This window comes from Oncorhynchus masou, chromosome 29 (assembly GCF_036934945.1).
Source record: "Oncorhynchus masou masou isolate Uvic2021 chromosome 29, UVic_Omas_1.1, whole genome shotgun sequence".
In the NCBI taxonomy this organism is placed as follows: domain Eukaryota; kingdom Metazoa; phylum Chordata; class Actinopteri; order Salmoniformes; family Salmonidae; genus Oncorhynchus; species Oncorhynchus masou.
The window spans coordinates 30,275,030-30,288,303 of NC_088240.1; the positions used below are offsets into that span (position 1 = coordinate 30,275,030).

The 13,274-nt window shown below is 41.0% G+C and overlaps 1 protein-coding gene across 4 annotated transcripts in view; it reads right to left on the reverse strand.

Annotated features, from left to right (window-relative positions):
* Positions 1 to 363: 363 nt before the first annotated feature.
* sema5ba (sema domain, seven thrombospondin repeats (type 1 and type 1-like), transmembrane domain (TM) and short cytoplasmic domain, (semaphorin) 5Ba) overlaps positions 364 to 13,274 on the reverse strand; it is a 200,155-nt gene continuing 187,244 nt past the window's right edge. For 3 of the 4 annotated variants that reach the window (XM_064944475.1, XM_064944477.1, XM_064944474.1), the window contains 2 exons: positions 6,857 to 7,074; positions 364 to 5,032 (listed from right to left, as the gene is read on the reverse strand). In XM_064944475.1, the coding sequence (XP_064800547.1) occupies positions 4,862 to 5,032; positions 6,857 to 7,074 (389 nt within the window). In that variant the 3' untranslated portion in view covers positions 364 to 4,861. The remainder of the gene's footprint in view (positions 5,033 to 6,856; positions 7,075 to 13,274) is intronic. The other variant, XM_064944476.1, reaches the window with a different exon arrangement.

Here is a 13,274-nt window from a genome sequence, read left to right on the forward strand (position 1 = left end):
CCATGCCTGTGGGTCAGCTCAGCAGATGAGGTGATTAATGCAATTGCTGCATTCATCAATAAAGACACTCTCATTAGTCCTATGCTTCTCTGGGTAATGGAGAGGCACAGCCAGGGCAGCACCCCAGCCAAATGAGGAAGCACTGTACCTGAGTGGGGTGGGTGTCAGATTGATTTCAGCCCTGCCAAGCACAGTACTGTAGTCTACATACAGTATATGGATACTTTCAGCGTGAGGGAAGTTTAGGTATAAAATGATAGGGATGATGTGTTGTCAATTTCAGGTGATACCTGTACATACCGTATAGCGTAACTTGCAGAGGCATTGGAGTGACCTGATGGAATGATGGAGTTCACACACATGCCATGTTGGCATCAAGGTTTATTATCCTTTATAATGTACAATATACAAAAATATAGAGTACCAAAAAATTCACAGTGTCTAAAAGGCAGTGATTACAGTCTACATCACATATCTAATAGTACCACCAGGTCAGTTGCATAGAAGGGCACCGAGCCAATCAGGGGACAAAGATTCACAATGTGACATCCAGCTTGCCCAATCAAAAATTACTACAGGGCCAGAGGAAGACAATCAAAGGGAGTCATCATTTAGGGGGAGCCAATCACAAACCCAGAAATGTGGGTCAGGCAAGTGGGGAAAAGGAAAACCACTGGGTGGAGGGGTTGCTGTAAATCCTCTAAACAGCTGAATTACTTTGATCTAGTCAATGGACTATGGTAATACTGTTACAATACACTACTCACCATTTTCTGTGTCTTGTTCTTGTTCATTTAAAATGTTTATGTTTTTTAAACTGTTGTGGTGATATTTTGTATTAAAATGGCACGAGTGCTTCTAAAAGGACAGACTGTCTTTGTTACTCTAAACCCTTATTTATACCTGGTGAACATTTTTTGTAAAAAAACTAAATCCGTATCACGGTTGATGAATAAGGCTGCGTTTGGACAGACAGCCAGTCAGACAGCCAGTCAGACAGCCAGTCAGACAGCCAGTCTGTCTAAACGCAGCCTTATTCATCCACCGTGTCTGCACTGTGACCAGATTTCATGGTCCCTCACTGTATGAAAATTATTTGATGGATTTCTTTCAAAATAATATTTATTTATTTATTTTAAGACACGTCAATTCTTTTAGAAGGCAATATAATTATGATTTAAATGGTTTCACTGTCCAGAGACTTGTGAGATAGCCAGACAGAATGAGTACCTGACTACCTCCGGAGGTGGTCAGTAAGATCTAATCACAATCAGATCATAATGTGTCATTTGATCATCTATACCTGTCTGCATATGTTGGCACAATCAGGATGTGGACACAATCAGGACAAGGCATGTATGTTAGCACCAGGTATAAACGGGGATTAAGATACTACATAGGATCTGGACAAACTGTATATCTATAGAAAGTTACAAAACAGCTGGAGAAGTTGTTCAGGCCGTAGTCAACCAGTCACATTGACAAACTCTATCCCCTTACAAACCCCATGGTTGGTGAGTACATAGCTGCTGCACTTTTTATTTTATTTTTTCAACTAAGGCTTTTTTTTAAAAACAGTGTTAGCTATACAACAATATACATTTACATTATACTAACCTTTAGATGTCATTAATGCTCTGCAGATCGAAGGCTGTCTCTTATGTACAGATAGAGCTCTCGTGCATATAATGGAACTATAGAATTAGAACGATAGAATAGAATCATACCATTTCTATGAGTGGAACTGAAAGTATTGCTGTTAAATTAGCATTCATTTTAACAGCGGACATAATAATAAAATATAGCTCAGTTCTGTTTCTGAAATGCCCTTTATGATCCAAGCTTCACTATAAATAGTGTTTCCTTATGAGAACTGCGCAGCTCTCGTTAACTTACAATGATTATCATCTTATACATGGAACATATGGAAACCCAGTGGAACATTAGGAGTGCTATCATCATAATGTGTGGAAAAAATGCACATACCCCTTTACAGATCCCATTATATACACAGTCATATGTAAGAAAGAATTACATTTACATTGTACAAAATACATACAGTTGTCTGTTCCTCTCCTCATTCACTCTCACAGGCATACACATACGTAGCAAGCAAACACACACACACGCCAACATGCGCGCGCACACACACACACACACACACACACACACACACACACACACACACATGCAAACACACGCACACGAACACACACACCAATAATCTCATACCAAAGCATTTTAAGCATGATTTAGCATTGTAAAGAGAGGGACACATTGATATTCGCTACAGTCAGTCTGAATATTTGCTTCTACATTATTTTATTTTTGTAAAATCTTAAAGGAGAATAGTGTGTGTTTTTACAACCAAATCTCAATTTTATATGTACTGAATTGGAGTATTATACAAGGGTGCAGACACTTATTTTTGCAATTTCACTTTTTATTTTATTTTAATTAACTTTTCCTCATCCTTGTTGTGCAGTACGGGGCTCTGAAAAAACATCAACAAATGCTCCAAAAATATTTTTTTGAAACAAGAACCCTCGCAGTATAGTGATGCAGGTCTTTAGATGTTGTACACATGAAATTGTGCCATTCCGAACTTTATCCGCAACGTTATATTCCATTTTGTTGCAACTCAAATGATACCTCTCCGTCCATTTTAGCAGCAGGCCACTAGGAGAATGGAACAGCTGGATAGGGGAAACAGCTTGAGTTGCACAAAATGGAATATAATGTTGTGGATAAAGTTCGGAATGACCCAATTTCACGTGTACAATATCTAAAGACCTGCATCACTATACTGAAGGTTTTCCGTTTCTAAAAGGATTTGAGTGTTTTTGGAGCATTTGTTCATGTTTTTTCAGAGCTCCCGTACTGCACAACGAGGAGGAGGTTGTGACTCGCTGGTTGGGGTATGTTTCTCAAAAACAAGTGAAATTGCAACAACAACTAAAAAGGTCTGGACCCTTCTATAACATGCCTTCAAAAATAAAGATGTGATTGTAATAAAGCAACATTCTCCTTTCATTTGTCAGACACCTATTGGCTACTAAGCTGCTGTGATTTTTTTTATATGTTGTGGTGTGAAACCGATGAGAAACTCAAGTGAATCAGCTATCCCTTATTTGTGAAATAAAATATTTCCTCCTATCCTACTGCTCTCTTGAACATCAAACAAATAACCTCCCTCATAAAAAAATGCCCCGCTACTATCTTTTTTATCCCACATTGTATGATATTGTATGATATCATATAAAATCGGTTGCAGTCCAGTTCTGCACACTGGCCATATTTAATATGACCACTGAGCGGTAGGTAGGTATAGTACTCAGTAGAATACATCCATTCCATTCTAGAACCAAGGGAATTCCTTCCAAAAGTCTTTATATCATCATAAAAAAGAAGTGATAGAAAGTCAAATTTGACTCCACATGATCCTCTCTATTGTATACCCAAAGCATCCCAAAGCTGGATGATTCCCACTGTATTTCAGTCAGACACCTCATCTCTCTAGCCCATGTTCAGATCATTCCCTGGGAAACATTGCCTTTGTGAACATACCGATACAGTACATAACACAGCCAGCCTGAGGTGTGGGCCTTGTTTAGACATAAGCAAATAGAGATTCTCTCCAGCAGTGAGTATGTCTGTATCTATGTGGTCTAGTGTAGGCACTTTTCCTATAACAGATCACACGCTGCCATTCCTGGATGTGCCTCTGTTCCCCTGGTCCCATAGTACTACCCAAAAACATGGCGCCACAGCAGAGCTGAGGTCCCAGGTACTTGTCCTCCTCGTGTCATTTGATGAGGCGAGGTGACCTGAGTGCATCCATCCACCTCCAAACACAATAGAACTGATATTGATCTCTTCATCTCTTGAATTAATTTAGTTCTTTTTTTTGTTCCCTCCCGATTCGCATCCACCATATTGAAGGACAGACATAATGATATGTGCTGGTAGGGTTGTTCTAGGTAACTGCTTTTGTTGTTGGCCCAGGTGTCCCATATGATGGCGCACAATTGGCCAGCGTCATCCGGGTTAGGGGAGGGTTTGGACGACGGGGCTTTACTTGGCTCATCGCGCTCAAGCAACTCCTTGTGGAAGGCCAGGTTCCCGCAGGCTGACCCCGTTCCCCAGTTGAACAGTGTTTCCTCTGACACATTGGTGTGGCTGGCCTCCAGGTGAAGCTAGTGGTGGTGTTAAGGAGCGCGGTTAGGCTGGTCATGTTTTGGAGGATGCATGACTCAACCTTTGCCTCTCCCGAGCCCGTTGGGGAGTTGCAGCGATGAGACAAGATTGAAAATTGGGGAGAAAAAGGGAGTCAAAAAAAAATAAAAAATAAAAAAAGAGACTCAATCATAGAGGTGACCTGACAGACCAGGGAAGAGAGTTTTCTCCTATGGCCAACTCTAGCCTCTCTGGATAGCAACACAACACCTACAGTAAGGTGCTCAGGTTGTCAAGTTCCACAGGGATAAGTAGTTCAACTCCATACTGTAGCTTATAGTGTCTTACAGAGTTCATCGTTTATCTCTCCACCGAAGCACTACGTTGACACTGTGATATCCAGTACTCACACCCCCCAAAATATAACCCAAACTATGATCAAATTCCTGGCTCTACTTAGCGAGTCTAATGGAGGCATCAGCACCTCTACAGAGTGCTGATGGTATGTTCCAGATATACCCTTACATCCCCCTCACCATTTGGTAGATACCATGGGATAAAGGAGAGGGGAGCAAAAATGGATGGGTTCAGTCACCATTCCATCTGTCACCATTGTGATTGGGGTGGAGTTCAGTTCAGTCTGGGTGGACGGTGCCGGGGGCCATGGGGGTGGGGGCGGGGTGTCTCAGCTGTTGTTATAGGTCCTGCAGGGGGAAGGGGAGGAGTCAGGCCTGTTGTAGTCATATTTGCCCAGCGCTGTGGGGTAGTAGGTGGTGGTGTACATGTTAGTCTGCTGCAGGGGCGTTGGGTAGAAGTTAGACCTCTCATCTGGGAGCAGGTTATTCTTGTTCAGAGTCTGGGGGAGGAGAGAAGACAGTGTCATAACAGGTGACAGTGGCTACAAAATTAGACAAAAAACACTGATCAGTTGAAAAGGTACGTACTGTTTAGTAAAGTGTTTTTCTGGGTGAGGTGGGAAGAGTAGAGAAAACAGTCATAACAGTGTTATAACAGAGACATAAGAGTTTTATACCAGTGCTGTAACAGATGGGTTAGTTTACCAACGACTCAGACAGGAGCAATATCAATATATTAGACTCTTACAGGTTGAAAAGTGGGCAACAGTGCTGGGTACTGTAAGTGGATTTCTAAGTAAGGTACAACCCTTCAACAAATATGATTTAGCAGCCAAACATCAAGCGTAATCAATGAACAAATATGAGAGGCATGAATAAATTACAGTAGGCGGCTCCAAAAAACGAAATACAAAAACATTTAGTTTGTATCCCAAATGGCACCCTATTCCCTTTATACTGCACTACCAGGGCCCATAGGGAAATGAGTGTACTATATAGGAAATTAGGTCCCATTTGGGACACACTTAATTTAATACACTTGCACTTTAGAGGCAGGTCATGGTAGCTAGAAGCCACAATGTGCCGATGAAGGGAACACTTTACGGAGGGCTGCTGAGTAATGTCATTTATGTTAACAGCCAGGCCAAACACGGCTCTGTAAATGGTTTACAGAATCAGTGAAATGCACAACAACGTTGGGTGGTGAGGGCCTGTGAAGAAACAACCGCATAATGTAATGGCGAAAGCAATAATAACAGCAGTAGTTCTCAGGTTGAGCCAGTGGATCTAGCTAGGTAGCCTGGTTAAACCAGACTGAAAGCTGCACTCAATGGTGAAACTTAGAGAAATCCATGAGGATGCCAGGCAAATAGCTAACTAACCACCTGTAGTATGTAACCTGCCTGGTCTGGTTATTAACCTAATGAGACCCTGCTCTCAACGTATGACTCTCATAATTAGGGCCCAGCCTGAGTACCCAGCCTCACTCAGCCACAAACACATCACTCAGCCAGCTAGTGGCTAACACCTTCAGAAAATAATCAGGTTCCACCCTGAGAAGCAGCAACCGTCACCTGAGATAAAGAGCGTCCTAGCATAGTACTTGACTAATTATGGGGCAATATCATTTTTTTAAATGTACATTTATTTAACTAGGCAAGTCAGTTAAGAACAAATTCTTATTTTCAATGACAGCCTAGGAACAGTGGGTTAACTGCCTTGTTCAGGGGCAGAACGACAGATTTTTACCTCTGGGATTCAATCTTGCAATCTTTCGGTTACTAGTCCAACGGGCTAACTACTAGGCTACCTGTCGCATAATGCTGCAAAAACAGTATGAATACTAGGTGGATCATGATACAACGTCGGTCCTAGGGCTAACCCTGCCACATGCAGGGAGGGCAATGCCATTGTGGGACAGATCAATGAGATCGGACCGTGGCTCACAGGCACACACAGGTGTTACATTCCTCAAAAGATGCTGGGTCCAGCATTATAAACAGCAGTGGGAGTCCATGGGTATAACAGGCTAATGAGGGCCATTAATAAGGACTGAGACTGTGAACAGAAAGTGGAGTAAGGAAACCAGGTGAAGAGAAATAAGAAATATATGTTCTGAGCTCCCACCATATCTCTATTCCCTGTACAGTAGTTAATGTAATGAAATAAACCTATGCATATGGAATCTCCTGTCAAAATCAAATGAATGACTGGTGTTACCTAATCGTTGTGCTACGTAGAAAATGGTGTTTCATGGTGTGGGTATGCGAGTACGTGTCTGCATGCGTGCGTCCGTGTCTACGTGTGTGAGAATCCTTGAATACCTGTGACAATACCTTGAACTCCATGGGCGTGTACTTCTCGTTTTTTGGTGTAGTGTTGCCCTTGTAGTTGAGGTGGTTGGGCGTGGTGGGGTGTATGACGGCGGATTCCTGCGAGGGCTTGTGGAAGCGCTGGCTATACACGTAGGCCAGAAAGGACAGAAGGCCCGCCCCCAGGAAACAGGACACGCCTGTGGCTATCAGGTGCAGCGAGGTGAATGCTGGGAAGACACAACAAAGCCGACAGATGGTAGGAGATCAGTCAGGATGTTTGGTTCTCTTATCTATGCCTGTAATCTGTCGTTTTCTCTCTTTCTGTCCTCCACCAGCTATTATATTGCAGTAAAATGGTGGTTCATTCAGGGGCAACAAGCGCTACTTCAGTAGCCTGGTCGATAATCTGTTTGTGCTGTCTTGCCAACTCCTATGGTCATTCAAAAGCCACAGGAGTTGGCAAGACAGCACAAACAGATCGGTGACCAGGCTAGCAAAATGTTGGTTTATTGAAGGGCACCAAGCTCTCAGTTTCCCTGGCATCTTCCTGGAAAATATCTAATGGTGTGGCGGCACAACCTTTTCAAAACATTACCATTCCCAGAAGGCTACCTACACCTCATTCTAATGGCCATCCCCCATAATGCATATTCCCCATCTAATGATTGGTTCAAAGGCTTGTGCCATCCTGATTTTGTCCAGCAGCAGCCTTCAGAAAGTATTCACACCCCTAGACTTTTCACACATTTTGTTGTGCTCCAGCCTGAATTTAAAATGGATTAAATTTGGATTTTCTTGTCACTGGCCTAAACACAATAACCCATAATGTATTTTTTATTCAATATGAAAAGCTGAAACATCTTGAGTCAATAAGTATTCAACCCCTTTGTTATGGCAAGCCTAAATAAAAGCATTTGCTTAAACAAGTCACATAATAAGTTGCATTGACTCAATCGGTGTGTAATAATAGTGTTTAACATGATTTTTGAATGACTACATCATCTCTGTACCCCACACATACAATTATCTGTAAGTTCCCTCGGCCAAGCAGTGAATTTCAAACACAGATTCAACCACAAAGACCAGGGAGGTTTTTCAATGCCTCACAAAGAAGGGCACTTATTGGTAGATGGGTGAAAAATGTAATATTCCTTTGAGCATGGTGAAGTTATTAATTACACTTTGGATGGTGTGTCAATACACCCATTCACTACAAACATACAGGTGTCCTTCCAAACTCCGTTACTAGATAGGAAGGAAACCGCTCAGGAATTTCACCATGAGCCAAATGATGACTTTAAAACAGTTACAGAGTTGAATGGCTGTTATAGGAGAAAGCTGAGGGTGGATCAACAACATTGTAATTACTGAACAATACAGAATAAGAAATATTCCAAAACAAGCACCCTGTTTGCATAGCGGTGGGAAGTAGGGGAACTGAGGGTGCTTTTTCACAAAAGTCCTGTACTAGCAGACAAATATTTCAGTCTGTAGCGCGGACATTTTTTTTTCTCACAAAAGTAGTGCACTGGGCCTTTATGAGTCCTGTATTAGTGGACCGATAGCCGTCTCTTTTTCGCAGCTCCCCCATCCTGAAGTAATACTGCAAAAAATGTAGCAAAGCAATTAACTTTGGTCCTGAATGCAAAGTGTTATGTTTATGGCAAATCCAATACAAGATATTACTGAGTACCACTCCATATTTTAAAGCAAAGGGATGACTGCATCATGTTATGGGTATGCTTGTAATTGTTAAGGACTGGGTTTTTTTTCAGGATAAATAAGAAACCGAATGGAGCTATGAACACAGTCAAAATCCTATAGAAAAAGCTAGTTCAGTCTGCTTTCCACTGGGAGATGTATTCACCTTTCAGCAGGGAAATAACCTAAAAGACAAGGCCAAATCTACACTGGAGTTGCTTACCAAGACGACAGTGCTAGACAATGTTCCTGAGTGGCCGATTAACAATTTTGACTAAGATTTACTTGAAATTCTATGGCAAGACCTGAAAATGGTTGTCTAGCAATGATCAACAACCAATTTGACAGAACTTTAAGATTTTTATTTATTTTTATACTTAGTTTTTATTGTCGGAACACAAAGAAAGTACAAATAAAGTCAAATAAAAGAACAAAAAAAAGATCTGGCAGTTACAGTGCACTTCATACCTTCATCATCATATCATCATATTAGTTACATTGACATCTTTGAATTAGACCTTTTCCATGTACGAAACCCATTTTTCCCAGTATTCTTGACCTCTCTCCCGTTGAGTTCTTAAAGCAAAGGTCATACGCTCCATGTGGTGTATTTCTTCTACAATGTCTATCCATTGTGTCACTGTGGGAGGGTCTTTTTGGAGCCATTTCCTAGTGATAGCCTTTTTACTGGCTGCCAGAAGGACCTTCAAGAGGTACTTTTCTCTATTGTGTAAGTTATCAGGTATTTCCCATGTACAAAGAAATGAATGTTTGTTCTATGTCAAATCACATTATTTTTTCCAACGTTAGATCTTATTTCTCCCCAGTAAGTTTCAATTGTGGGGCAAGTCCAGAAGATATGAGAGTGGTCCGCCCTCAATAGACCGCATTCTCTCCAACAAGGGTGTAGTGAGCCAGTCTGTTTTGATTTCAGTTTATGTGTTATGAAGAAATGTATAACATTCTTCCAACAGAATTCTCTCCATGACCTTGAGTTGCTGGAGCTTTGTTGAGTCTCTAATATGTTCAACCATGTTTCATCAGTTATTTCAATGTTAAGTTCCTCCTCCCATTTCTTTTTAGTATAATTTCTAGAATGTTTCTTTGAGGATTGAATACCCAAGTAGAGATTTGAAATTTTTTGTTACTCCCCAAGTTGTATGCGTTAGTGAATACTTGGATTAATTTTGGAGGTGCTCGAGGGTCAGTCACTTTTATCTCCCTTAAGAAATAGTGTCGAACTTGTAGATATCTGTAAAAATCTTGTTTATCCAAGCCATGTTTTTTTACTTAGGTCCTGGAAGTTATCTAGGTTCTCATTCCTTATAATTGTACTGAATGATGTGATGCCTTTCTGCGTCCATTGTTTAAACCTGCTGTCCTGAGTTGCAGGGATGAAGCTGGGGTCGAATGCGGGCCAACTCAGCAGTTTGATCTCTCTGTCTAAATTATTTTGCTTAACTACCCTAAACCATGTCTTCAGAGAGAAATTAATCCACTGATTTTGTCTATTGTATATGTATTTTACCATGTCCTTATTTCCCAAAACTGGCTGTATGTGTATCTCTGTCAAAGTAGTCTCGATGTCTTTCCATTTGGATTCGTATTCTGAATTGCACCAACACACCAGAGGTCTCAATTGGGCTGACACATAATACTCTTTTAGGTTTGGTAAGGCCATACCCCCACAGTTGTTTGGTAACTGTAATGTCGTATATCTAGTTCTTGGTCTCTTACTGTCCCAGATAAACCTTGATATCTGTTTATCCCATTCCCTAAACTGTTTAGGTGGGATTTCTATGGGCAGTGATTGGAACAAATACAGTAACCTTGGCAGGATGTTCATTTTGATTGTTTCAATTCTACTACTAAGATCTAAGGGAAGTGAATTCCACCTGTCCAGGTCATCATATATTTTCTTGTTGATGTGATCGTAATTCATGTCATAAAGTTTGGGTGTATCTTTTGGTAAGTTTACTCCCAGCTATTTAATGGATGAAGAGGTCCAGGTGAAGTTATACCTACTCTTCCTGTGGGGTATAATTATAAACTAGGGCTCGGGTCTTGTGTACATTGAGCACATACCCTGAATATGTTCCAAATGTTTGTAAATCATCCATCAATCTGGGTCTTTAAGGAATAACAGAACAAATTGTTAATTGTTCTCTGAAGGTCTTGAACCATTCTGAAGGGAAGTCATCAGTGCCTGGAGACTTGTTGACTTTTTGTTGAGATATTGCTTTATTAATTTCTTCGGTGGATATTTCTAAAGTTAGTCTATCATGTTGCTCTGTCCCAATTGAGGGGAGATCAAGTGAGTTCAAAAAGTGCTCTAATGTCTGTGCATCTGCCTTCTCTGGTTGCTTGTACAGATTTGTGTAACATGATTCAAATGCATTCTGTATTTAATCTAATTTGCATGTGATCTTTTTTGTTTTGGGGTCTTTTATTTTGAAAATGGTATTCTGTGCTTGTTGTTTCCTGAGTCTCCATGCTAGTAATTTGGTTGCCTTTGAGCTTCATAATATCCTTGTTTCAGGAACCTAGCTTTTTCTCTACTTCTTCTCTATAAATCTGGTCAATTTCCTGTTTTAGCTTTTGAATCTCTCGTAATATAAGATGGTCTTTGTGTTGACCATGAGATCATTCCTGGGTTTCCTGTAATTTCAGCAGTTTCTGTGCTTTAATCTTTTTCTTGAGAGATGATGTGGCTATGATCTTCCCTCTAATAACCGCCTTAGCTGCATCCCACAATATAGCAGGAGATACTTCCCCATTATCATTATTCTCCAAATAGATGTTCAATTCTGTCTTTATTGATTCCTTGAATGCTGGATCATTCAGCATGCTTGTATTAAGTCTCCATATAGTATTTCTTGGTTTGCTACCAAGGTGTAGAGTTAGGTAAACTCCATTATGATCTGATAAGTCGCTCTGCCCGATCCTACAATCCTTAAGCCCATGTCTATCTGTACTGTACATAAAAAAGTAGTCTAACCTGGAGTATTCAGTGTGGGCTGAGTAAAAAGTATATTCTTTATCGGTCTTGTGGGTGTCACGCCATACATCGAGCAGTCCTAGATCCTGCAGTATTCTATTGATATTTTTGAGAAACTAGGCTCATTTTCCTATTTTGGTTTGTTCTGTCCAATTTTGAGTTTAGAATTGTGTTAAAGTCCCCTCCACAGATAAGAGTGCCAGTGGTTTCTGTGGCAATTAAATCAAACACCTTCCCGTAGAAGACCATGTCACTCCCTGGGGGTGCGTATACATTAAATAATGTAACTTCCTTGTTATCCAGTTTACATTTAACAAGTATAAATCTACCCTCCTTGTCTTTTATTTCTGACATAAACTCAAAATGAACTGAATTTGGGATCAAGATTGCAACTCCCCTTCTACCCATTTTGTAAGAAAAAAAGTGTTCCTATATCCTATTTTCTTGAGTTTCTCGTGTTCAGGTGTGGATAAGTGAGTTTCCTGCCAGAATAGTATGTCAACCCTATCCCGTTTCATCGTTGCTATTGCCTTACTTCTCTTGATGGCACTCCCCAGTCCATTTACATTGAGACTTATGACCTTAAATTCCCGATGATGCATCGATATAAATAAATAAAAACTGTGCACCATATCTGCCTGCTTATCATGAACCTACAAATGAACGAAAAATCAAGAACAGTAATAAAGTAAACCAAAGTGGGAAAATATTTTGGTATTTGGACTCCCATGTCAGAGGACTGTTTCTTGCCTCTGGGGTTTGAGGAGATGAGGGGTGGCAGGGTAGCCTAGTGGTTTGAGCGTTGGACTACTAACCGAAAGGTTGCAAGTTCAAATCCCCGAGCTGACAAGGTACAAATCTGTCATTCTGCCCCTGAACAGGCAGTTAACCCACTGTTCCTAGGCCGTCATTGAAAATAAGAATTTGTTCTTAACTGACTTGCCTAGTTAAATAAAGGTAAAAAAATAAAAAACGAGCCTGTCCGCAGGATGGGCCCCTGCTCAGATATGAAAATGCGTGATGTAGTCACAAACAAGACCTGGTGGAACCGAAAATAATAAGGGCGCCTATTTAGTCACTTATACACATCGGTTAATTACAAGTGAAAACTATAATCGGTCATGCGTGCATATCATGAATCCTCCCCTTGATATGCCCTTCTGTCGCCCCGTTGTCAATGTGTCATTAATCCTTAGCTAATATATATGTTATTAACGTGACGCTACTTAGTGTGTTCGTAAAGAACACATGCTTTTGGCTACTCACCCTTGTTCAGCATTGGGAGAAAATATGGGATATATTTTACCTATTATAATGTCAACCGTAACAACCCAAAGTCTTAACAGCTCGCGGTAACTATTAATTTGGTTAAATCCGATTCAGTGTCTTACATCTTCCCATGGGAAATGCTTGAGTCTCTATCGGATGTGAACGTCCTCTCGCTGAGATGGTTTCCCTCTTTATCCAAGACCCTGCTTGTCAACAATGATCCATGGGAGATCTTGCTCGTGTCTTTCCGTTGGTGATGTCGCCTTTCTCCTGGCGGTATACTCCACTGGGAAGCCCCTTGACTTCAGCCGCCTCGTCTGCATGCTCGTATGTAACCGGGCCATTTTCCAGAAATACCCACATTTTTGGTGGGGCACCGCTGGGGGGTTTGAGGCCAGGGCTCGGTGTGCTCTCTCGATTCCCAGGTCAGTGTCGTCTTCAAGTATGCCCTTGAATAGG